The 24,792-nt window shown below is 37.6% G+C and overlaps 2 protein-coding genes and 1 non-coding gene across 7 annotated transcripts in view; 2 read left to right on the forward strand and 1 right to left on the reverse strand.

The window, feature by feature from the left end:
• The window catches only part of TMF1 (TATA element modulatory factor 1), a 29,395-nt gene extending 20,846 nt beyond the window's left edge, over positions 1 to 8,549 (forward strand). The window contains exons 11-17 of one of the 2 annotated variants that reach the window (XM_030867681.3): positions 1,557 to 1,749; positions 2,687 to 2,756; positions 2,991 to 3,083; positions 3,947 to 4,048; positions 4,333 to 4,485; positions 5,624 to 5,749; positions 6,440 to 8,549. In XM_030867681.3, the coding sequence (XP_030723541.1) occupies positions 1,557 to 1,749; positions 2,687 to 2,756; positions 2,991 to 3,083; positions 3,947 to 4,048; positions 4,333 to 4,485; positions 5,624 to 5,749; positions 6,440 to 6,583 (881 nt within the window). In that variant the 3' untranslated portion in view covers positions 6,584 to 8,549. Of the gene's footprint in view, positions 1 to 1,556; positions 1,750 to 2,686; positions 2,757 to 2,990; positions 3,084 to 3,946; positions 4,049 to 4,332; positions 4,486 to 4,873; positions 5,598 to 5,623; positions 5,750 to 6,439 lie in introns of those variants that run through there. The other variant, XM_070046605.1, reaches the window with a different exon arrangement.
• Positions 8,550 to 13,838: 5,289 nt separating this feature from the next.
• The window catches only part of EOGT (EGF domain specific O-linked N-acetylglucosamine transferase), a 36,949-nt gene continuing 25,995 nt past the window's right edge, over positions 13,839 to 24,792 (forward strand). The window contains exons 1-7 of one of the 4 annotated variants that reach the window (XM_030867685.2): positions 13,912 to 14,004; positions 15,642 to 15,697; positions 17,578 to 17,801; positions 19,207 to 19,307; positions 19,913 to 20,021; positions 22,090 to 22,184; positions 22,544 to 22,648. In XM_030867685.2, the coding sequence (XP_030723545.1) occupies positions 17,592 to 17,801; positions 19,207 to 19,307; positions 19,913 to 20,021; positions 22,090 to 22,184; positions 22,544 to 22,648 (620 nt within the window). In that variant the 5' untranslated portion in view covers positions 13,912 to 14,004; positions 15,642 to 15,697; positions 17,578 to 17,591. Of the gene's footprint in view, positions 14,005 to 15,641; positions 15,698 to 17,577; positions 17,802 to 19,206; positions 19,308 to 19,912; positions 20,022 to 22,089; positions 22,185 to 22,543; positions 22,649 to 24,792 lie in introns of those variants that run through there. The other 3 variants (XR_004041907.3, XM_030867682.3, XM_070046606.1) reach the window with 3 other exon arrangements.
• Positions 16,459 to 16,531, reverse strand: TRNAG-GCC (transfer RNA glycine (anticodon GCC)). The gene has a single exon. It is a non-coding gene; the product is annotated as a tRNA-Gly (tRNA).

Raw genomic sequence — 24,792 nt, forward strand, 5'->3', positions numbered from 1 at the left:
GTGTTTTTCTTTTTTTAAAAAAATAATTTATTTATTTATTTTGGCTGCACCGGGTCTTAGTCGCGGCATGAGGGCTTCTTAGTTGCAGCATGTGGACTTAGTTGTGGCACGCAGACGCTTAGTTGCGGCATGCATGCGGGATCTAGTTCCCCAACTAGGAATCGAATCTGTGCCCCCTGCATTGGGAGCATGGAGTCTTACCCACTGGACTACCAGAGAAGTCCCTGCTGAGTGTTTTTCCATGTATGTAGCACATCTTGTTTAAACATGTACCTGACGAAGGATGTCTGGGCTGGATCTAGACTTTGTATGGATAAAGCTGCTGTGAACATTCATATACAGGTTTTAGTGTGAACTTAAGTTTTCATTTCTCTGGATAAATGCCCAAGTGTGCACTTGCCAGGTTTTATGGGTAGTTGCATGTTTAGTTTTTTAAGAAAATGCCAAATTGTTTTCCAAAGTGGCTGTATCTATGAGAATAATCCAGTTTCTCTACATCCTTGCCAGCATTTTCTTTCAGTGTTGTCCCTATTTTTTCTTTTAGTCATTCAGACAGGTGTGTAGTGATGCCTTATTATGATTTTAATTTGCATTTTCCTCACGAAAGATGGTGAATGTCAGTTTATATGCTTATTTTCCATTTGTACGTCCTCTTCGGTGAAATGTTTATGTCTTTTGCCCATTTTCTAATTGGAATGTTTGTATTTTCACTGGTGAGTTTTGAGACTTCTTTATGTATTCTAGATGCTAGTCTTAGATAACATGGTTTGCATTTATTTCCTCCAAGTCTGTAGCTTGTATTTTCATCTTTTTCACATAGAACAAAAGTTTAAAATTTTGAAGAAGTCCGGTTTATCAGTTTTTCTCGTTATGGCTCATGCTGTTTGTGTCAAACCTAAGAACTCTTTGCCTATCCCTAGATCCTGAACATTTCTTCTGTTTTTTTCGAAAAGTTTTATAGTTTGTTTTTTTTTCAGTTGAAGTATAGTTGACTTAAAATATTATATTAGTTTCCAGGTGTACAACAGTAATTTGACATTTTTATAGATTATACTTCATATAAAGTTATGATAAAATATTGACATATTCCCTGTGCTGTACATTACATCCTTGTAACTTTTCTATTTTATACCTGGTAGTTTGTACCTGTTAATCCCCTTCACCTGTTTTACCCCTCCCCTCATTATATTTCATTTTATAATTAAGTGTATGATCCATTTGAGTTAATTTTCATATGCTGTGTGAAGGTTAGTTTGAGGTTCTTCTTTTTTTTTTTCCTTTGACTATCCAATTGACCCAGCACTATTTGTTGATTCACTACTCTGTTGATACATGACTCCACTTGCAAATTAAAATATTTTGGTGAAAAAAGTGATAAAACACATATAAATTAAGACTTTTTTTGTCTCTCTAGGCAGGCCTGCCTTAGTCAATGAGTACTTACAGTTTTAAGTGTGGCTATTTGCATCATTAAAACTTTGAAGTCAGAATCTACTTGTTATCTTGGCCTCTTGAATGTATGTATATGTGATTTTTCTTTTTTACCCTACAATCAGGTGAATCCCAGACCTTGTTGGCAGCAGCAGTTGAGAGAGAACGTGCGGCCACAGAAGAACTTCTTGCCAACAAAATTCAAATGTCTTCCGTGGAGTCACAGAATTCTCTCTTAAGACAAGAAAATAGTAGATTTCAGGCCCAGCTAGAATCAGAGAAAAATAGGCTAAGAAAACTAGAGGATGAAAATAATAGGTGAGCATGTTTCTTGAGTGCTATTCTTGGTAGTTTCATGACATTTTAAAGCACTTTAAAAAAATGTGGTGTTGGATTTTAGCTTCATTGCACTGAGAACTGAAAATACATATTTTTAGTGTTTAAAGTCAGAGTCATTAGTAATAGGATATTATACCAAGATAGGACCGGGATTCATTAAACCTTGCATAGACTCTCGAAATTGGATGGCATGTTCTGAATGTATTTGCATTTTCCAGAGAAAAGATTCATTGCTTTAATTAGATTTTTTAAAGGAGTCTGTTACCACAAAATAGTTTGAAGACCACTCACTGGAGTTGTTTTTATATTACAGGGGTTTAAGCATTGTTCCAATCTTTCTAAATAAATGTCTGGGCTCTTTGGAAACCATAAGCTATAAAATCCATCTATGTGAAGTTATACTAAGGCTGTGATTAGGGGTTTTATCCTGAGTTCTTCCTTGGAATTTTACTTTAAAAAAAAGTAGTCAAGTAAAAATGATTCATGAAGTAAAATATATGAACTTTTGCAGACATTTTCATAGACCTCCCTAATAAGCTAATTTGTTAGCTTATTTGTTTCATAGACCTTATTTGTTTCATAGACCTTATTTGTTTCATAATTTGTTTCATAGACTTCCCTAATAACCTAATTTGTTCAGAATCTGAACAAATTGTAGAATGGTGGTATTCAAAATTCTCTTTAGAAAAAAAGTCTCTTTTTAAATGAAATCTTAATCCAGAGAACCAATAAATAAGATAACATGAAGTAGTAGTTCAGTTTTTGAGTAAAACCCAAGTCATCTGGAAAATACAGTTGGAAAATAAAACTGATAATAAAAATGACTACTAAGTATATAACTGGAGTTAATAAAGTAGTGAGTTTTTAATAGTCTGTACTATCATCTTTTTTGTTTTAATTCCCTTTGGCTTAATAGGTACCAGGTTGAATTAGAAAACCTAAAAGGTGAATATGTAAGAACACTTGAAGAGACAAGGAAAGAAAAGGTATTTCGATTAGTGTTCGCTCACCTCTTAGGGCTTCCATTAGAGAATGGTTGGGGATGGTAGCGAACTAATGAGATGACAAGATAAAATGGGTGATGTTTCTGCTTTTGGAACTTGATCTTTAGTAGTAAAACCAATAGGAGTGTATACCTTATGTTCCTAAACTTTGAGATTGACTTATGATGATGACTTAGTATCACAGAAATTATCTAACTGTATCTCTCTCTCCATTAGACACTGTTGAATAGTCAGTTAGAAATGGAGAAAATGAAAGTTGAACAGGAAAGGAAGAAAGCAATTTTCACTCAAGAAGCAATAAAAGAAAAGGTATTAAATTTTGTTTTCTTTTTGATGTAACCAGTTAGTAGCTGTTGTGATTAATCATTATTTGTTTTGTAATTTTAGCTACACTTTATAAATACCATTTCTTATGTCTCAAATCAATAGAGTGATAAATTCTAGTAGTATAATCAGTGTTCTGCTCAGAGTGGGTCCAGAGTAATTTGAGTTTATGCAAAGATATCTGTGATTTCTAGGATTTGAATGACAGAACCTCTTGCCCCTTTTAAAATGAATTTTTGTGGTCTCTCACTGACACTGATGCCGCTCATTTGGCCCATAGGCACCTTGGGAGTGAAACTGGTTTGTTCACTTGCTTTCTGGTTAATGAAGGTAATTTTTCTGAAGTGAGTTTCCTGTATTTAAAGGATTGGAGTATACTCGGTAGTAAGCATAATACATTAAAACTACCTATATGTGCATTGATTGAAATTACCTTTTGAATTTATTTGGTTTAAAAAAATACAGTAAAAATAAAGTGGATAAGCCAGAAACTTTATGGTTTGTAAATCTCATTGGTAATCTTATTCTAAAGAATAGGTTTAATTGGTGGTATGTTATATAATATGAAGCAGTTAGTTCATATAATTGTTCCATTAAAAACATTCTCATTCCATTAAAAATAAAACAAATTATGTTGTTATAATATAAATGAGATGATTTAACCAAGTTTGTCTACGCTTTAAATTACTAAATATTGTGCCTTTGATAAGACTTAAGATATCTGTAACATTTTATGAGGAAATTAGAATGAATCTTTGTTGTCATTGATCCTAGAAAACTTTCTTGCTTTTTTATTTATCATTTTACTCTTTAATCTGAACTGAATTTTTTTTTCTTTACACCTTAAGGAACGGAAGCCATTTTCTGTTTCTAGCACTCCCACAATGTCACGCTCAAGTTCGATAAGTGGAGTTGATATGGCAGGGCTACAAACATCTTTTATGTCTCAGGTGATGTTTTATTTCTTACACGTGTTTAGTTCTTAGACTGAATAATGATAAAGAGAATGTACAGATAGCAGTTCGACTCTCACCGTGATCTTGCTATTCTATAGGCAATTTATCTGCATATTTGTAAGGGAGTGCTAATTGCACTGAGGAAATAGAGATGGTTTTCTGCCTTTGAGAAAGTCATAGACATTTTAAAGTAAGAATTGACCAAACCATTTTGTTTGACACCTATGCACAGTCTGTAGTAACTGAATAACTATATATGCTTTCTTTAATTAACACAGGATGAGCTTCATGATCACTCATTTGGACCAATGTCTGTGTCAGCAAATGGAAGCAATCTTTATGATGCTGTAAGGATGGGAGCAGGATCAAGCATTATTGAAAATCTACAGTCTCAGCTAAAGCTAAGGGAAGGAGAAATTACTCATTTACAGGTATTAGAAAAATTAAATGTGCTGTAGAAGTAAATGAAATTTTGAGGCCCAATGAGTAGCACCCTTCATTTCCACCTGCATTCTGAACAAATTGAGAAATAAAATGAAATAGTGACACGTGAAGCCCCAAGTAAATCATATATATTAACGATAAAGGCTGGTTGGAGAAATTAGCCAAGGATGAAAGTTCAGTGGGCCTTCTGAGTGCCAGAATTTGGGAGACTGTCACAGGAAATGCTTGGCTGGAGTAGGCCACCCCATGTGTGACAGCCTGCCATGATAAGACAGAGAGGCATCTAGGAGCATGAGAGCTCCTTGCAGGCAGCTTTTTCCAAACACGAAAAAAGGGAAGTTGCTGAGCTGAGCATAGCCATTTTATTCTTCCCAGATTTTCCGCTTAGGTAAGTTGCTCCAGCTCCCCCTATGAGGAAAGAGTAAAGGTGATGAGAGAGATTAGAACTATAACATCCTAGACATGAAAGGAAACATGGTGAGTGGAGCATCCTCCCATCTTATCTTGCTTTTCAGAAACTTAATGCTGTGACAAATGTTAAAACGTTTTACCTGTTTTCATTGTTAAACTTGATACACTCGAAAGTGGAACTTTCCTCTTCTAATTTTATTATATGATTTTAGTTGAAAATATTACTATATTAAAGAAGATGTCCTTGAATTGGAAGAAAATAGATCAGAATAATCTTATTACCTGTTATGTTTGTGTAGCCCACTGTTATGCTTAAGGGCACAAATGAACTTCTTTGGTAGTTGATGATAGATTCTACCAATATGACCTACATGGTTGGCGGTTTGTTTTTATTTCTCTGGGTTTTTGTAGTAATTTAGCATAACTGAAATATATGCTGTTTCCTTAGAGAAAAATGTAGAGTTGCATGTTTCAAACAGATGATTAAATTTTCTTCAGTTCTTTATCTCTCATAGTAAACCCTATAAATGGTATACCTTTGAGGAAAGTTGAAACCGTTTTTGTGCCTCTATTTCCTTTTACCAGGAGCTAGCTTATGTTTATATGTTCACATATCTATTTCTTAAAAAATAGCACATTAAATATGTTTATATTAGTGGGATTATTAAACAAGATATATTTTGATTTAAATCACTTCCTGGTAATGTTTCTCAGCTAGAAATTGGCAATCTAGAAAAAACTCGCTCCATAATGGCTGAAGAGCTAGTTAAATTAACAAATCAAAATGATGAACTTGAAGAGAAAGTGAAGGAGATACCCAAACTTCGAACTCAGCTAAGAGTAAGTATTCTTCACTCTTATTTTTAGTTTACATAAAATGCATATGTATATGTTAGTGTTTTCTTTGATAATTGAAGAGTATTAATATTTGAGTGAAGAACTTTAAAAATGAATCTTATCTTGCTTGTCACATCACACATTCCGAGTAATGTTCACAATCATGTTTAGTCTCAGCACAGGAAAATAACTAGATTTCATTTGGCCAAGGCTCATTAATAATCCTGAACTTTTGCATGATCTGAGTAGTATTTTATTGAATGATGTTATATGTATCCTCACAATTAGCATATTTGGTATTGGAAGTTACTCTTAAGCCATATATGAGAATAGATTTTCTTTTGACTTTTCTTGTGGGGTAAATGCCAGGTAATACTTAAACCACAGTGAACCATAGAGACTGAAATTTCATCTAACGTGCTGAAATTACTGGGAGAAAAGACAGATTAAGCTATATATGGGGAGAATTGTAGATTTAGTGAAAAGATATGTTAAGATTAATAGCCATCTGGCTTATTTTGTTTTTTTTATTCTTTTATTCCAACAGACCGAGGTATGAGTTTAATTTTTATGAGAGATGACTATATACTTTTATTTAGATTGTAATGTCTTTACTGGTGGCTCATTTATGTAAATATAATATTAAAGATTTTCTGTAGTTATTTAAAAATTGTAAACAAATATATTTTATAGGATTTGGATCAAAGATACAACACTATTCTGCAGATGTATGGAGAAAAAGCAGAAGAGGCAGAAGAACTTCGATTAGATCTTGAAGATGTAAAAAATATGTATAAGACTCAAATAGATGAGCTTTTAAGACAAAGGCTCAGTTAACTTCTGAAAATTACATTCCCATCGAACTGAATGTAAACATTTAATATCTAATTACAGATATCCAATAAATTCTTTTATAGAATTAGAAAGTGGAATTTACTGTAGCATTCAAAAATTGAAAAAAATTGTTTTATAGTATATAGTAATATTTCCAGTTAAATTATTTTGTGCAGTATTTGAACTTTATTTTTAAAACTATTCTTTAAAGATTTATTTTTTACAGTCTTTTTTTTTTTTTGCCTTGAATAGCACAGAGATTTATTACTTTATCCTCATGTCATTATGGTTAGGGAAGGAGAATGGTGTTATATATTGTAGATATATAACTAATTGTATCTATAATTTATATGTTTTTGTATATATTGAGAACATTTAAAGAGTGATAGTGACATATTGACACTTTGAAATCTTTCACACTTAAATCTTCAGTATGTCTAATTACTATTTATGAAAATGGACATTGTATTCAAGTAAAAAAATTATTAAACCTGCAGTTATTAAATCTTGAACTAATATTTTTCTTTTGGAAAAAAAACACCTTCTGAAGTTTAAAGGGTAAATAATTTAAACTTTAAAAGTTTTGTGGTCTCAAATTTTATTTCACTCAGATTTCATGATTAAGTCTGTACAAATTTTTAGTACCCATTTGGAGAAAGCTATAGCTATTCAAAGTTATCTAGGCATAATTGAATAGTGGAAAAATCTACTTACAGTCATTTTGTGATGGTATCATTAACATTTTAGTAGTTTTGAAGACGTATTGTTTTACTACCCTATAAAATGAATCAAAAGTAATTAAATTACTAATATAATTTCTTTTTAAAAATTAATTGTTCACATTTTGTAAAGCCATATTTTTGGCACATTAAAAGTATATGTTTGATATTCATAACAAAATAGAGAAATTATAGGAGTTAAATTTGGCATTTTGCAATTTTCTGTGGTTTATCATTTAATTTTTTTCTTGAACCTTTAAACTGAAAAATAGTGTGAAATAGCTGAAAAAATAACTATGCCTTCCTCTCAGCTGTGTTTTAGACTTGTGAAATATTTTGATACATTTTATTACTGAAAGTCATTTAGCTGCCTTTACTTGAAAGTAGGAACACTCACTTAACTTCTAGTTACATTTTAAACACTAGAACTTTAGCTACAGGTAAGCCATGTTGAAGCTTTTGGAATGCCTTTCAGGGCAATTCAAGTGACCTCATTTTTGTTCTTTTTGCATTCAAGACAGTATTTCTGTCAGTGAATCTCTGATTTGTAGCATTAATAAATATTCTTTCCATGTGAGCCAAATTCATAAAATTAATTTTCTATATTTTAGTGGTAAAAAGCAGTATAGTAGCTTTCTGTCAGCTTTTTTTTTTTCTCCAGGGGCTGACAGAAAATGACAAGACTGATAGCAATAAGAAATGTACAGAATTAGAAAATACAGGAAACTTAAGTTGCAAATTCTGTCAAGTGTTTGAAACTAGAAGTTTAGGAATTATGAAATTGTTCTTTTAATATATCCATTAGTGAGGAAAAAACCCCAAAAACCCTTCAGTTGTGGAGAAAAGATTGAAATAAAATTCCTTTACCTTTCAATTTTATAATATTATACATTCTCTTTTCTTAATCCATATTAACATTAATAAAATCAAGTTAAAATTTTAAAGTGTTCTCAGTTTATTTAAGATAAACAGCTATTTAATATTTAAGTCTTGGGCTGTATATTACCGTATATTGTTCTTTATCCACAAATTAATAGCTGATGTTCATACAGACCTTATTTTATTATACACTTAGATTTCTCAATACATTTGTAAGTTGAGAAGGTGTACTGAATTGCTTTCTTGAAAAACTCCACTAAGTGGCAGAATACCTATTGAATATTGGTTGCTGTATTTTGCTGTTTGTCATTAAAACTTATCTTTCCATATTCTAGAAAATATTTATATTTTAATAAAGAAAATAGATTGCAGTCAGATGTTTCCATTCTTGAAAGAAAATAGGTAATATAAATGATAACAATGTCAAGAATATAAACAAAGAATAGAAGGGTGTGAACATTGTTGTTTCATATATAGACAACTAAGCACAGACTGTGGGCATCCTTCTAACTCTTGGGAAGCTGAATTGAGAGTACCATTTCTTTCTTTTTCTTTACCTCTTTTTTGAGAACTTCCACTTGTACAGTGTTTAACATATGGGGATGTATCAAATGTATCTATACTTTGATTTAAGATATTCTAAATATGGATAATTTCTAACCTAGGAAAACATGTGGTTTAAGTAAGTGAAAAGAAAAGTTCAGGAAAATTTTTTTCTTGTAATCCTTCATTTGGCATTTGATTTATTAATTGAAAGTTTTATTTAAATGCTTATTAAAGGATGTGATTTATAATATATAGAAAATAGCCACAAGAAAAAATAGAAAATTACTATAAATATCTTGTTCTACCACTCTTTGTCTAGTATGTATACATGTATGTTCTAATGTATAATTTTTCATTTTCATTTAAAAATCTAATGTCCCCAATTCTATTCAGTTTTAAACTATTACAACTTTAACTTCATATTTTGTAAAGGGCTAAAGGTATGATTTAAACGACAGATGGATATAATATTTTAATCCTAAATGAAAGATAATGTAAATAATAAGCATGGATCTGATTTGAATAAAGATTTTAAAATAGTAATAATGTATTTCATTTTTAACATAATTTAGAGTGGTCAGTACCAATGAGTGAAGATAGTTTTCTTTTATGAAGATAGATATAACTTTGGAATTCTTATTTTAAGAAAATAAGGATAAGCCCAAAGTTTTATGAGTTATATTACTAAGTGTTTTATTAGAATTAAATATAGTTTTTCTAATGAAGACGTGTTTTTGGAAAATATAATTCTAAGAATTTACTTCTTGTAACTAACTGGTGTAATTACTGTAACGATGATTTGTGTCTTTTTAGAGTCTTAAACAGTATCAAGATATTCTTCTAAAAGTCATGAAACATTTCTATATTCAAATAATAACAGATAAAATAAGTTATCCTCTATTCATAAGTTACCTTGAGTTCATATTGCTTGTACTGTTGACCTCTGCAACTTTGATCCTTTAAAGTCCTTTCAAGCTATTGCCTTTACACATACACATTTAACTTTTAGCAAATCAAGACCCTTTAACAAGATAGAGTAAAAATTAAATGTATCTTTCTTCTTAATACTTAAATACTTTAAAAAAAAAACAACAAACAAAACCTCACAATGCTTCAGTAATCCACAATTGTGATACAGAGAATTTACTCTTAGTGCTGTCCAGAATTTATTCCCCATATTGACCTACTGCCAAGTAAGGTAAATTTCATTTTCAGTCCTCAAATAATACTAAGCAAGGGCTCATGGGAGGTTTTTCTGTTTGCTTAACATTAAACTCTCTTCTTTGACAGGTAGTGATGGGCAGAGCATGGTGGATAGAGGTGTTCCTTTCAGTTTTAGACAATGCCATGCCCATTTGTCTCTTTTGAAATGACAATTTTTACAAAACATATTAAAAAAAAATCTGTGGTCATAGGTGATAATAGGAAACAGTGCTTACTTTGCTATTGTTAAGCAGTTCACTTATATGGGATCATAATCACTCATCCACTGTTCTGAAATCTAGAAATCTCTGAAAACCAAATGTTTCTTTAATAAGCTTGTTGTCAAATCTGCTTTGGTAGTAAAGCCTGACCTTCACTGACATGAGGCTATTACGGGCTTTATCTCACTTAGTGTGAGTATTCATTCATTTTGCTGCATTTTGTGTGAGAGTATGGGGTGCTGATCCAGGACACAATGAGGGTGTTAGGTAGTAAGATGGTGTGCATACCCTGTTCTGTTAAAAAATAATCAGGAACATACACGGTACCAAGGATTTTGGAAAAGGGATTGTATACCTGCACTTTATCTTCAAATAAGCTTTTTAAAGTGGATACCATTATCATCTCCATTTTTAAAATGAAGAAAGGTTAAGTAATTGCTCAAGGTCATATGGCAAAGAAGTGGCAAAGTTGAGACTAATTTGTGCAGTTTGGCTCCAGAGTCCATGCTCTGAACCATTAACTATACAATGCTGTTTCTCTTACTGCTCTTCTGTAAAACCATAAGCATATAGATCAACTGTAGCATAAGATAAAATTTAGTCAAAATTTGCTTGCTTAAAATTTTAATACCTTTGATTTATGGTTTAAGAAGTTGGATATATCAGAGAACCAATAAGCTATATTCTGCTGATACTTCAGCATTTTGCTGACACTGTGAGCTATCCAAAATGCCAATATGTCAGTGGCAAACTTACAACCCATTTAGCAAACTTGTAGTGCAATGTAAAAATTACGATTATTCAAAATTTCAAAATTATATAAAAGAGAGAGCAGATAATGAAAGCCATATACTAACGTTTACTTTTTAACAGCATTCAATTTATGGCCCATTTTGTCTCATTTATACTTCACGTGTGTTCCTCTCAACCCATACTGACTATTTTGAAGCAAATTTCAGACATAGGACTTGATTATTATATTTAAGTCTGAAATGTTTCTGTAAAAAGTAACTTTACCTCATCAACTATTTGGTTACTTGCATCATAATTCATATAGGAAAGACAGGATAAATCTGCTTCATTCTTTTCCTTTATTTACCAGTTCTCACAATTAAAGTTGGTTCCTTTCTGTCATCCAAAATGAACAGCAAGGTTTTTGGCTTGTGTATTTGATCGATTAGTTGGATCTTTTTGAATTTAATATTTAAATATATTTGTGCTTCAATCCATTACAGTTACCCTGTTGATGCTTTAAATTATTCTATCTTTGGCCAGAGGGAACCACCTCAAACTGGTTTCTGAGTCCTTTTTGTGTGACCCTCATAGCCTTTGATTGCTTCCTCCTGTAAAACCTTTCAGGTTCTTCTAGTACATTTCCTGCCCCATATCTAAGATCATTTTTCTATGTATACCCCAAATTAATCCATTTTTCTATGGAGCCCATGTTCCTTAAATGGGAAAGTGTGTAACGAGATCACAGTCTGGGCACAAGGGGTGCTTCTTGCTACATGGTTGGTTGTTTCTAAATCTTTTCAACGGATGAAGGGCAGATTTGGGTTTTTTTTTTTTTTAATTTATTCATTTTTGGCTGCGTTGGGTCTTCGTTGCTGCGCGTGGGCTTTCTCTAGTTGCGGCTGGTGGGGGCTACATTTCGTTGCGGTGCGGGGGCTTCTCATTGCGGTGGCTTCTCTTGTTGCGGAGCACGGGCTCTAAGCTCCCGGGCTCTAGAGCGCAGGGCTCAGTATTTGTGGAGCACGGGCTTAGTTGCTCTGCGGCATGTGGGATCTTCCCGGAGCAGGGCTCAAACTCGTGTCCTCTGCGATGGCAGGCGGATTCTTAACCGCTGCGCCATCAGGGAAGTCCCTAGTTTTAGTTTATAATGTAACATATTTACATGATTCTAAAGTCACAAGTATATAATGTATATTCAGAGAACTTATCTTCTTTGTCCCCTTTACCTATACTCCCTCCTTCCCCCATAGGTAATCATTTTAATGCTGTTATTCTATTTGTAAATAACAATTTATATACATAAATATATACATATATATTCCCTTTCCTCAATAAATGATAGCATATTGCACATTCTTCTTCTTCTGTGCTTTTTCCACTCAATAATATATCCTGCAGTGTATAGTGATATTTCTCAATCCTCTTTTACGCCTGCATAGCTCTACATTGTGTGAATATACCATAGTTTATTCATCAGTCTCCTGTTAATAGACGTTTGAGTTTATTGTTTAAAACTAAATTTTAACATTAATATTTTGGGAGGGAAATTCTATGTTAAGAATGGCTGTTACAGTGCGATAGAACACAACCTCATGTTCTTAAAGCCCCATCACATTTTGTCTCCCCTGAGCCAGAATGACCACAACTTAATATTTAGCCATTTAAAATAGCACCATGTGCACCTCCCAACAGTTGGATTGGTTTGTCTGCTCTTGCAATGAGACTAACATATTTTTAGAAGCCTTTCTCATATATTGTTCTCATGCGTTCTTTAAAAAAATCTATGTATTTTTCTCTATATCTTTATCACATATCACTCATGGGCAGACCAGCTTGTTTATTCATTTTGAACCAACTAAGAGGAAAGCTATATTTCCTGTATGTGACAAAATAGATTGGTGGCAAGTAAGCTGAGAAAGCACTTTTTAAAGTTGCTCTGCTTATTGGTAAGGGGTGGCAAAGTACGAAATAATAGAACAGTACTTCCTTTAGAGGCAGAGTCTTTTACATGAAGAGTAAACGAGTTAATACTGTACAGTGCTTTAGAATAATCCTTGGCACATATCAAGTACCGTGTGTTTTTGCATTGCTGTTATTTGAAAGAAAACATCCAGATAATGTTACTCATTTAGCAAGTTACTAATGGAACTTGTTCTCATAACGGTATCTGAAAAAATTATTTGAAGATTATGTAAGCCTTTGGTAACAAACTGTTGTATTTTCTTATGATCATAGTACTTAATGCGGGTGATTTTATGTGTCTGAGCGTAAGTTTATTTTGATGATACCAACTTTGATCAGTTAAAGTTGAATCAATAATGCTCACCTTAACTGTGCTCTGTACTACGCAGCATACTATGAGAACCGAGGGCGCCAAGAGTAGAAGTATGGGAGATGGGCGTTCAAATAATCATAAAATAATTAAGCAATTGCAATTTAAATAATTATAAAATAACAAAACGATAAAAATACAACTCCACAAAGCGGCATTTGACCTTGGTGAGTTTTCGGATAGTTACGAAGAGAGGCAAGAGTATTACTACATAATATTCAAGGACTCCAAAGAATCCTCCCATCCTCCGGTTGGCCACCAGAAAGTGCTGCCAACTACGGGCAGGCCCCACGTATGAAAGTGGGAGCGGCAACTTCGGCTCTAATTAAGAAAACAGTATAACTCCGCCTCAGTGCAACGCAATGAGAAGGAAGAAGGGAAGGAGAGTCAGGCTTTCTACCCAACCCGTCCCAGGGTCCTTTAAGGGCCTTATCCCTTCCTCCCAAGGAGGACAGTCCAGCCTGGCTCTCTGGCCCTGGCGGGAGAACGCAGGGAACCGCAGACGGTACCCCTCGAGCCCGGTCCCCGCGGACCTGCCATCGGGACCCGCGCTCCCAGCCCCCGCCCGGCCCGCGTGGCCCGGCTTCTGCCCCGGCGGCCCCCGGCGCGGCGGGGGTCCGCCTCCCCGCGCAGGCCGGCCTAGGTGTCCCGGCGGCTCCCGGGCGCCCCCTGGCCCGGCTCCGGCGCCCGAGGTTTCCGGTGAGCTGCAGTCGCCGGTTATGACGACTCCCTCCTCCGGAGCAGCCGCCGCCGCCGCTGCCTTCTCCGCAGCCCCGGTTCGCCCGACTCCAGGTGGGACTCGCCCCGGGGTTCGCGGAGCCTTCACCCGTCCCCTTGTGTGCCGCGGCAGGCTGAGCGGCTCTTGGGGCCGGGCGCGCGGTGGGCGCTTCTGCCCGCTCCCTGCGTGGCTTCCCGGAGGGCTGGCGCCTCTCCACGGGTCCGCCTGCGCCTTCCCATTGCCCGCGGGCCGAAGAGGCGGACGTGGGGAAGGCGATCCTGACCCTCCCGACTCCGAGCGCTCGGTCTCTTCATGGCGCCTGCAGCGGCGCACGGGACCCCGGGGGCCCTCCGGACGCGGGGAAGAATGCCGGCTCCCCGGCCGGCGCCCCCGTGACCGGGTTTCCCAGGCCGGGGCGGAGCCGCTCTCCAGGCCCCTCCCAGGCGCGCCAGGGACCGGGGGTGGGGAGTGCGGTGTTGGGTGTTGGGCGGTCCCTGGGGATCTCTGCGCCCCAAACCCCAGCGCAGCATCGAGGCCGCCGAAGGGCGCTTGCCGCTGACCACCCCCGCCCTGGTTTCACTGACGTTCTAGCAGACAGCTGGTGGACCTCACCTGGGCATCTCAGACAGGCGCTTTCTAACTTCCTGCCGTGGAAAACTTCTAGCATTTGTCGGGGCGAGCAGTTTTAGGAGTCCTTGTGGGTCTCAGATGCGTTTAACTTTTCACCCGTCCACTGCCTTCTTTAAACTTTTGCAAGCTCTGTCACAGAACATCACCCCCTCTCACCCGTTGTGTTCCTTATCAGCCTCGGGCTTTCATGTCTCATCATCTTTCAGGCTTCTCCCTTTTTCCTTTCCCCTTCTTAGGCCTGTGGAAACAGCTGTTTTGTGCTGAAGGAAAAAGTAGCTCAGCTGCTAAAGCTTCTATCTGCTGGGGAAGTGCGCCCTCCCATCCCTCAGGGGCTCTTGCAAGAGGACTCAACACCAGAAGGGCTCTGCCAGGCCCCGAGGTTGTGCTTTCAAGCACTAGCAGCCACTCCTAGTTCATGCAAGCGGGTGCATGCTCTCCGCAAAAGCCAGGTTTCTGATCTGAGTCTTTAGATTTTTCCCTTGACCTAAGCGTTACTCCTTCATGGATCAGTGGATTTAGTTATGGCTAGAGCTCAGTCCAGGACAATGGATTTGGATAACCAAAGGTCAAGACTTGGTCATAGCAGTGACCTATTTCCTGGAGGGACGAGCAAAGGATTGGCCATTCTGCCTGTTGAATCTGAAAGCTCAGATTTGTAGTAGAGCCTAGGGAGCAGTTTGATTCGGTGAGTCGGATTACTTTGGTGAGAACCAGGCAGATTGTTTTCTCCGAGGAGTGGTTTATCTGCTGAGTGTCCTGTTGGCCTGTACCAGTTGGTGCCTGTAGAAAGTGGGTCATCTCCTTCCTGCTCGCTGTTAGAATCTGTTCTGTTAAGTTGCTGTCTTGAGGGTTATGACCTGCAACCTTCCTTTTAGCAGTATGTATTTGTTAAGGCCAGGAAAGGGCACCTGAGCCAGGCCTTCTGCTTAAGGCGTGTCTCACTACATGCCAGTCCCTCTGCTTACAGGTATATCCTGTTAAATTATCTTCTCTCTTAATATTTCCTTTAATTCAAAATATCATCTGGATGTGAAAGTCTATTTTAACATCCTTTTAAGGTAATATGTTTCATTTCTGACAGATTTTAGATATCTGAAACATCACAACAGCTTCTTGGTGGTTCTCAGGATTAAAGAGGTAAATATTTTCATTATAATTAGAGTCACTGTTGCTATTAATATGTATTTTTAAATTTTGTGAAATTGCTATCAACTCACGACTGGATAGAAGTCCCAACTAAAAATATTAATTCAGGTGAGCTTTATAACAAATAACAATATACTCCTTTTAGGGTTGCCTAAAAGAGCCACTGTATTTCCCACTCCAGAGGGGAAAGGGATTTCTTCTTCGTGTCCCAACTGTTTAGTTATGATTACTTGGCCTTGGGACTTGAGGCCTGATTGAACATAGCAGTCTATTACTAAAGGCTCCATCTTCATCGCCCATAGTCAGTGAAGACTGATTTTGAACGCTGGGTTTTCCAGTGTGCTCCAGTGACAGCAGACCCTACTGGGGAGCTGCTCATGTGTACCAGGGCTCTATCATCTGGTGGGAAGACCACTTAAAAAAAAATAGAGCAAAGAAACCACTAAAGTGAACCCAAAATGGCACGATTATTATCTGTGAAATATAAGTGAAATCTAGTCTAAGAGATTTAATCCTTCTAGGGTGAGTTAGAAATGCAGTAAGGTCCGTGACCATCATCTCTTTTCACAATACTAAGGCCGGGCAGGGAGAGTTTAAGGGCACAGCCCTGAGGCAGACTAAGAAAACTCACTCCTGGAGTTTTCTTAGTTTTAGTCTTAGTTGTTAATAACGTAGATGTTATTTTTTTTTTAATATTTGTTTATTTATTTATTTGGCTGTGCTGGGTCTTAGTCACGGCATGTGAGATCTAGTTCCGTGACCAGGGATCGAACCTGGGCCCCCTGCATTGGCAGCACAGAGTCTTAGCCACTGGACCACCAGGGAAGTCCCCATAGATGCTATTATACCCCCTAGAATGTAAGCTCCACGAGGGCTGAGGAGTTTAGTTTTCAACTGTACGTTCCTTGCTGCATCCTGGTACTTAGAAAAGTAGCATATTCTCACATACTGCAGTGATTGTTAGTTTTTATTCAGCAGGTACACACTTGCTTGGAACCATTGTACTTCCTTTCTTCTCTCTTCCTGGCATGTTTTCACTGCTTCTCATCTGGCAGGTCTCAGCTCAAACGTTACTTAGCAACCCCCACCCCATCCCATGTAGCTTTAAACATTTATTTAATAAACACTTAACATAGCATTTAACGTGCCAGGTACATCTAGACACGTTACCAATATTTAACTCACAACAGCCCTATGGGGAAGGGTTATTCTGATTTCCATTTTACAGATGGAAATGCTGAGGCACAGAAAGATTAAATAACTTGCTCAAGGTCAAACAGCTTAGGCTGCAGCCACACTCAAACCTCAGTGGACTAGCTTCAAAGTCTATATGCTTAACCAGCGTACTGTGTTGTGTATCACGTTACCTTACTTACTCAGACAGGGTCCTGTCAAGGTCCTCCTCCCATCTTTGCAAATAAAGTTTTATTGGAGCACAGCCCCCCTTTCCTCTAGCATAGCTATGGCTGCTTTCCTGATAAAGGCCCTGTTGAGGAGTTGTCTCAAACACTGCCTGGCCTGCAAAGCCAAAAATATTTACTACCTGGCCCTTTCCAGAAAAAGTTTGCCAGCCCTCGGTTTATTTGATTCACAGCCTTTGTCATCATCTGAAGTTATTTATTTGATTGTTTATGTCTACTCCACTAGCTTGTAAGCTCCGTGAGAGCAGGGGTCCTTCCTGCTTTGTTCACCTCTGTATACCCAGCTCCCAACACAGTGCCTGGCAAATAACAAGTGCACAATCAATATTTGTAGAGTAAAGGAACATTATTCAGTGAAATAGCGAAGTTCACTGTAATTGTGCTTAGCCCTTGAGCCTTTGGCTTTGAAAGGATATGTCTTAATGAGGATGTTGTCAATTTGACCTTTAGGTTTGGAGGTTGCTATGTTCATGCTGCTTGTCTTTGGAGCATTGCTTCATGAAGTTCCCCTGAGTGGCCAAGACGAGGTTCCTCCCCAGGCTGATGGCATTCTGGGTGCTCCTCTGTTCAACTATGCCAGCCTCCGCCTGCCAGAAGAGCATATTCCCTTCTTTTTGCACAATAATAGGCATATTGCCATGGTCTGTAAGAAAGACTCGCATTGTCCTTATAAGGTAAATACTATTCTCTCCTTGTATATTTTTAAAAGGAAGCAATTTAGGCTGGTTCACTAGTTCCTCATTGTAACTTGAACATGAAAGTAGACTTCAGTCTCTTGGTTTTAACTGTGGGTCAGTCAGTGTCTGTATTTCATCTAATGCTTCTTAGTGACTCAACTTTGCTAAGAATTATGTCCCACTCACAAAGGTGAGATTTTAAATCTAAATCACTAGTGAAATAAATAGGCAGCCTGTACTATTTGTATACTCTGTAAATGAAGTGAATTAGATTTGATGCAGAAAAGAATATCTAGTTAAAAGTAACTGGAGAATTTTTCACACCTCTCCTTAATCTGCACTTCAGAGGATCTCTCAGCACTTCATTTTGGTAATAACACCTCCACCTCTGTCTCCAAGTAATGAAGACTATTTATTACTGCAGCCTTCCTTCTGTTTTAGTTGTTGGAAAGGTTTCAGATTGGAGCCCATTCAGACATCTCAGAGGCCTCAGAGATCAAAGCAGGGCATTGTGAGCCATTTCCTTTCCCATGGTGCTGGCACAGGAAGCATGCGGAGAGGCAGGGCTGGGAATCAGATCAGGACTGCTCCTGGGGCCTCGCAGAACAGCATCCTAAGCTTCCTGGCCGGCAGCAGCTGCTGTATCCCGCAAGGGCTGCAGAGCTGTGACATCTTCCGGGATCTCTGCTGATCTCGATTGATGAGTAAAGCTGCTGGTCCCTTCGGTTTAGTTGTGATTCTTCTGGTGATAGAAATTCCAATTTTTGTGACTCTCTAGGGACTGATTTTAGGATCAGTTTCCTCACTGATTTCATTAAGCTACTTCAAGAAACTCCAATTCAGGGGAGGAGGTTAGGGGAGGGATGGAGTGGGAGGTTGGGGTCAGCAGATGTAAGCTTTTATATATAGAATGGATACATAAGGTCTTACTGTAGAGCAGAGAACTATATTCAGTATCCTATGGTAAATCATGATGGAAAAGAATAAATAAAAAAAAGGATGTGGGTGTGTGTGTATATATGTAGATATATGTATAATTGAATCACTTTGCTGTATGGCAGTAATTAACACAACATTGTAAATCAACTATATTTCATTTAAAAATTAATTAAGTTAAAAAAACGGCAATTCAAATGATCTGTGGTAGTCTAGCTAAAACCCGGATTTTTGGTGGGAGGACAGGCCTGGTGGGGGAGGGGTTGGTGATTAAGGATAATTGTTGTTAAGAAACTTGAGACTGCTTATTTTAGAATTTACTTATTTCTATTACATGAATAAGTATTATAAAACATGAAGGTGAAAGTTCTATAAAAATTTGTTTTCCTCATGGAAAAAAATCTGAGTCCTCTCTAAATGTCAGAAGAAGGTAGACAAGTCTAAACATATACCTCTTATGTTCCAGAAACACTTAGAAAATTTAAAGTACTGCTGGGGTTATGAGAAATCCTGCAGACCAGAGTTCAGGTTTAGTTACCCTGTTTGCACCTACGTGGATATGGGATGGTAAGTTTCTGGATGGAATACCTCTTCCCCTGTACTTTGTCTACTTTCTCTGCAGTGTATGCTGAGGCTCCAATCCCCAGCTAGACTCTTTTGGTATTAGATAGTAATTCCTTTAGATATTAATTTGCTTACACAGTCATGAGTTCAACTTGACTGTCTCCCACTGGGACAGGAATAGCTCTCATTTCCTCTGCCAGAGAGAGAAAACAGTATGGATCACAGAAAATAATTTCCCCCAGCATATGCTAAGAAGATAAATGGATGGTTTCTCTTGGTTCTGGAGAAGAGAGTTAAGTATAATCAGTATTTCCAACACACGCAAGGTTCACGGGGTAAAGAAAATACAGTAATTAACAGTTCATTGTCTTCAGTTCCAGATGATCCTAACTTCATACCTTTCCGTTTTGTATTTTTATTATAAGGGAGTAAGTCTATAAATAACTTATTTTGCTTACATCATGTGGTGAGGGATAGATTTTTAAATTATGATAGTTTACTTAAAAAAAATAATGACTGACTTCTAGCAATTTAACACTTAGAAAGAAAATTTAAGGTCCAGAAAAAGTAAAAAGATGAATATCACAGAATTTTTTGTTTTCTAACAGGACGGACACTCTTGAATCAGCCCAGGAAATATTCTGGAAGCAAGCTGACTTTGGGTATTCCGGAGAGCGGCTGGAGGAACTCCACGTGCTCTGCCAGCCGAAGGGAATGGTGGGTGTTTAACCCCTTCATAAACGAGTGTGTTTATTCAGAAACACCCGTAGTATTTATTTATTCATTTATTTATTGAAGCATAGTTGATGTACAATATTATATAAGTTACAGATATACAATATAGTGATGCACATTCACACTTTTTTTTTTTTTTTTTTTTTTTTTTTGCTGTATGCGGGCCTCTCACTGTTGTGGCCTCTCCCGTTGCAGAGCACAGGCTCCGGACGCACAGGCTCCGGACGCGCAGGCTAGCGGCCATGGCTCACGGGCCCAGCCGCTCCGCGGCACGTGGGATCTTCCCGGACCTGGGCACGAACCCGTGTCCCCTGCATCAGCAGGTGGACTCTCAACCACTGTGCCACCAGGGAAGCCCACACAGTCACACTTTTAAAAGTTATATTCCATTTTTAGTTATTATAAAATATTGGCTATATTCCCTGTGTTGTACAAGATATCCTTATAGCTTATTTTATACGTAATGATTTGTATCTCTTAATCCCCTACACTCATAGTGGTTAGATCATAATATAAAGACAAGATAGATGGCACTATGAAAGGAATCCCTCCCTCTCTGGTCCAGTGGCATCGGTAATACCTGCCCTGCCTATCTGCTATAGTGTTTGTGAGAATCAAGCCAGCAAACATACAGAAAAGCGTTTTGCAAGCTGCAAAGTGCTAACAAACACAGCATGGTGAGGGTGTATCACGTGTCCCAAACTACTTGCAAGGGCATTTATAAAGATGTAATTTATCAACCTATCTTCTTTAGTATATGTTGGGGGGAATAATTCTAAACCCAGAAATATTTTAATTGCCTCAAACTATGACTATCTGATATGTTTGAAAGGAGGACATGGCTTCCAACTGCTTTCAAAACTGAATAGATGCTGTATAGTGCCTTTGGAGGGTGTCACGTGAAAGAACTTCAAGCGATTCTAGCAAGGTGGCTGAACCGGAAGATGGAGGCAAGGCATTAACCTGCACTGCTGAGGGGTGTCTTTAACAGATGACGTTTTACACTTTGTTTGGAGTTTAGCTGTTCATGTGGAAAGGGCAGGGAAGGGCCCCACCTCCACCTCACACACCTCTTCCAAGGCGGTTTGCAGAATGCTTTCCTCACCAAGATCTGCCTTGTTAGGTTTTGTGCTATGGGTATGACTCCTTAGCAACTCCAGATTCCAAAACACCATTCAGGGACTTCCCTGGTGGCACAGTGGTTAAGAATCCGGCTGCCAATGCAGGGGACACGGGTTCAAACCCTGGTCCGGGAAGATCCCACATTGCCACGGAGCAACTAAGCCCGTGCACCACAACTACTGAACCTGCGCTGTAGAGCCCGCGAGCCACAACTACTGAAGTCTGTGCACCTAGAGCCCGCGCTCCTTAATGGAAGAGGCCACCGCAATGAGAAGCCTGCGCACTGCAACGAAGAGTAGCCCCTGCTCACCACAACAAGAGAAAGCCTGCGCAGGAACGAAGACCCAATGCAGCCCAAAATAAAAATAAATAAAATTGTAAAAACAAACAAAAACTCCTTTACCTCAGTGAGTTAGAAAACATGGCTCTCACGCTGCCGTGGAGACAGAGACTCTCACAGGTTTTAAGGTTTGCAGAAAGTACCTCTGATTCAAATTGGCAAACTGCCCTTCCTGCCTTGCATTTTAATGACTCTGACGGGTGCATTCTTCCTTGTTTCCTTTGGCTGGTCTTTGGAAGATGCTTTTTGACATAGCTGTGGGGTTAGTGAGGGTTCTGAGTGCATTATTTTTTTTCCAGGAGGGTGAAATGAACCACAAATACAGCTGCTGACTCTCTAAACTTTGAAGGTGATAGAACATTTAAGGGTGCGTCGTAGTAACCTAAAAGTGTGCAAATTGGTAAAAGTATGCTTGGCCAGTGTCTGCCGGGGAAAACAGAAGTGGTCATCGGGAAGCACTTTTCATCACATTGTGTGGTTGGAACCTGAAGGCAACATGCTGTCAGCATGATGTCAGACAAGTCCGGTCTGTCCTGGAATTGTTAATAATCGCAGTTATTTTTTTCTTATTTCTCAACCTTATTTCAGAATGACTCAAGTCTAGTGTGTTCCCGTTACCTTCAGTACTGCAGAGCGACCAATCTCTACCTTGATTTAAGAAACATCAAGAGAAACCACGACAGGTACTTCAGTGGGAGATGTTAAGATCTAAGGGAAATCCTGAAATATTTGCAGTTTCAGGATTTGCAAGCCTTGGATTTGCTTCCTAATAATATGGTGATGAGGTTGGGGAATGGGGGACGGGATGAATGACCCACATTGGTCATAATGAGTTGATCATTATGAAACTGGGTGATGGGTACATTAGATTCCTTATACCGTTTTGCTACTTTTTTTGTATGTTTGAAATATTCTATTATAAAGAGTTAACTTCTAATGAAAAACTGATTTTGGAAATTGGCAAACCACTTTAGTTACAACCCACGTGTCAGAGTCATGAAAAAATTTTCCAAGCTCAACTTAATTTTTTGTTGTACACCAGATTTAAGGAAGATTTTTTCCAGAGCGGGGAAATTGGAGGACACTGTAAACTTGACATTCGTATGTTGATGTCTCAAGGCCAGCGCAAAAGCCCTTTGCAGTCTTGGTAAGATTTTTTTTTTGGAAGATATGTTTCTGAAATATTTGTCTTTATTATTGGTACTTGCAGATTTTGGTAGGGATTCTCACATGGAAAATGTTACTCTATTTGTAGATAATTTGGCCTGAGCTTCTGGGGAGTGGTGGCTACAGAGTGAATCATCAGTTGTATCCGAATTAAATATATATTTATAAAATATTCGGAAGTATGATGTAGTACTTACTATTTGCTAATGAAAGAAAAAAGTTCAAAACTGAATTTTTTTAACTCATAATTTCTGCATGTGTTTTGGGGAACATTTTTAAAAAATATACATTTATTGAAGTACATACCAAGCATATAGAGAAATATACAGTTTGGATTATGAAAAAGTGAACCCACTTGAGTAACTCTTACCTGGGTCAAAAATAGACCATCATCCACCCAGACTCCCTTCCAGACACAACCTCCATCCTCCTTTCCAAAGGTAAACACTACCCTGACTTTAAGCACCTTTGAGAAGCTTTTTGAACTTTATGTAAAGATTGGAGAACACATTTTGATTTAAAACATTTTGAATACTAAACTAGTTCTGTCAAGAAATTTACCATCTTTAGATATTAAAGAGTTAGGGTACTTTAAAAGCTTTTTATTTTAAGATAACTTGAGATTTGTAGACATTTAAAAATAGTTTAAAGATGGCACAAGAAATTTAAAAATAGTACAAGGAGTTTCCATTGTACCCTTACCCCAGCTTCCTCTAATGATAACATCTTACATAACCATAGCACAATGATGCAAACCAGGAAATTGACATTGGTACAATATTATTAACTAAACACATTTGGGTTTCATCAACGGTTACATGCATTCTTTATTTTTTAGGGGGATGTATAGCTCTATAAAATTTATATCATATGCTTAGGTACATGTAACCACTATTACAATCATGCTACAGAACTGTTCTGTCATCCTAGAAATTGTCATGCTCCCCTTTACAGTCACACAGGACACTCATATAATGTTCATTTTTTTCTTTTTATTGAGATATTGTTGATGTACAATATTATACAAGTTTCAGGTATGTAACATAGGGATTCGCAGTTTTTAAAGGTTATACTCCATTCATAGGTACTATAAAATATTGGCTGTATTCCCTCTGTTGTACAATATATCCTTGTAGCTTATTTATTTTATACCTAATTGTTTGAACCTCTTAGGCTGTATTCCCTCTGTCGTACAATATATCCTTTTTTTTTTTTTTTTTTTTTAAACATCTTTATTGGAGCATAATCGCTTTACAATGGTATGTTAGTTTCAGCTTCACAACAAAATGAATCAGTTATATATATACATATGTTCCCATATCTCTTCCCGCTTGCGTCACCCTCCCTCCCACCCTCCCTATCCCACCCCTCCAGGCGGTCACACAGCACCGAGCTGATCTCCCTGTGCTATGCGGCTGCTTCCCACTAGCTATCTACCTTACGTTTGGTAGTGTATACATGTCCATGCCTCTTTATTGCTTTGTCACCGTTTACCCTTCCCCCTCCCCATAGCCTCAAGTCCATTCTCTAGTAAGTCTGTGTCTTTATTCCTGTTTCACCCCTAGGTTTTTCATGACATTTTTTTTTTCTTAAATTCCATATATATGTGTTAGCATACGGGTCTCTTGCAGACAGCAAATATATGGGTCTTGTTTTTGTATCCATTCAGCCAATCTGTGTCTTTTGGTGGGAGCATTTAGTCCATTTACATTTAAGGTAATTATCGATATGTGTGTTCCCATTCCCATTTTCTTAATTGTTTTGGGTTTGTTATTGTAGGTCTTTTCCTTCTTTTGTGTTTCTTGCCTAGAGAAGTTCCTTTAGCAGTTGTTGTAGAGCTGGTTTGGTGGTGCTGAACTCTCTCAGCTTTTGCTTGTCTCTAAAGGTTTTAATTTCTCCATCAAATCTGAATGAGATCCTTGCTGGGTAGAGTAATCTTGGTTGCAGGTTTCTCTCCTTCAACACTTTCAATATGTCCTGCCACTCCCTTCTGGCTTGCAGAGTTTCTGCTGAAAGATCAGCTGTTAACCTTATGGGGATTCCCTTGTGTGTTATTTGTTGTTTTTCCCTTGCTGCTTTTAATATGTTTTCTTTGTATTTAATTTTTGACAGTTTGATTAATAT

Source organism: Globicephala melas, chromosome 11 (assembly GCF_963455315.2).
Source record: "Globicephala melas chromosome 11, mGloMel1.2, whole genome shotgun sequence".
Classification (NCBI taxonomy): Eukaryota; Metazoa; Chordata; class Mammalia; order Artiodactyla; family Delphinidae; genus Globicephala; species Globicephala melas.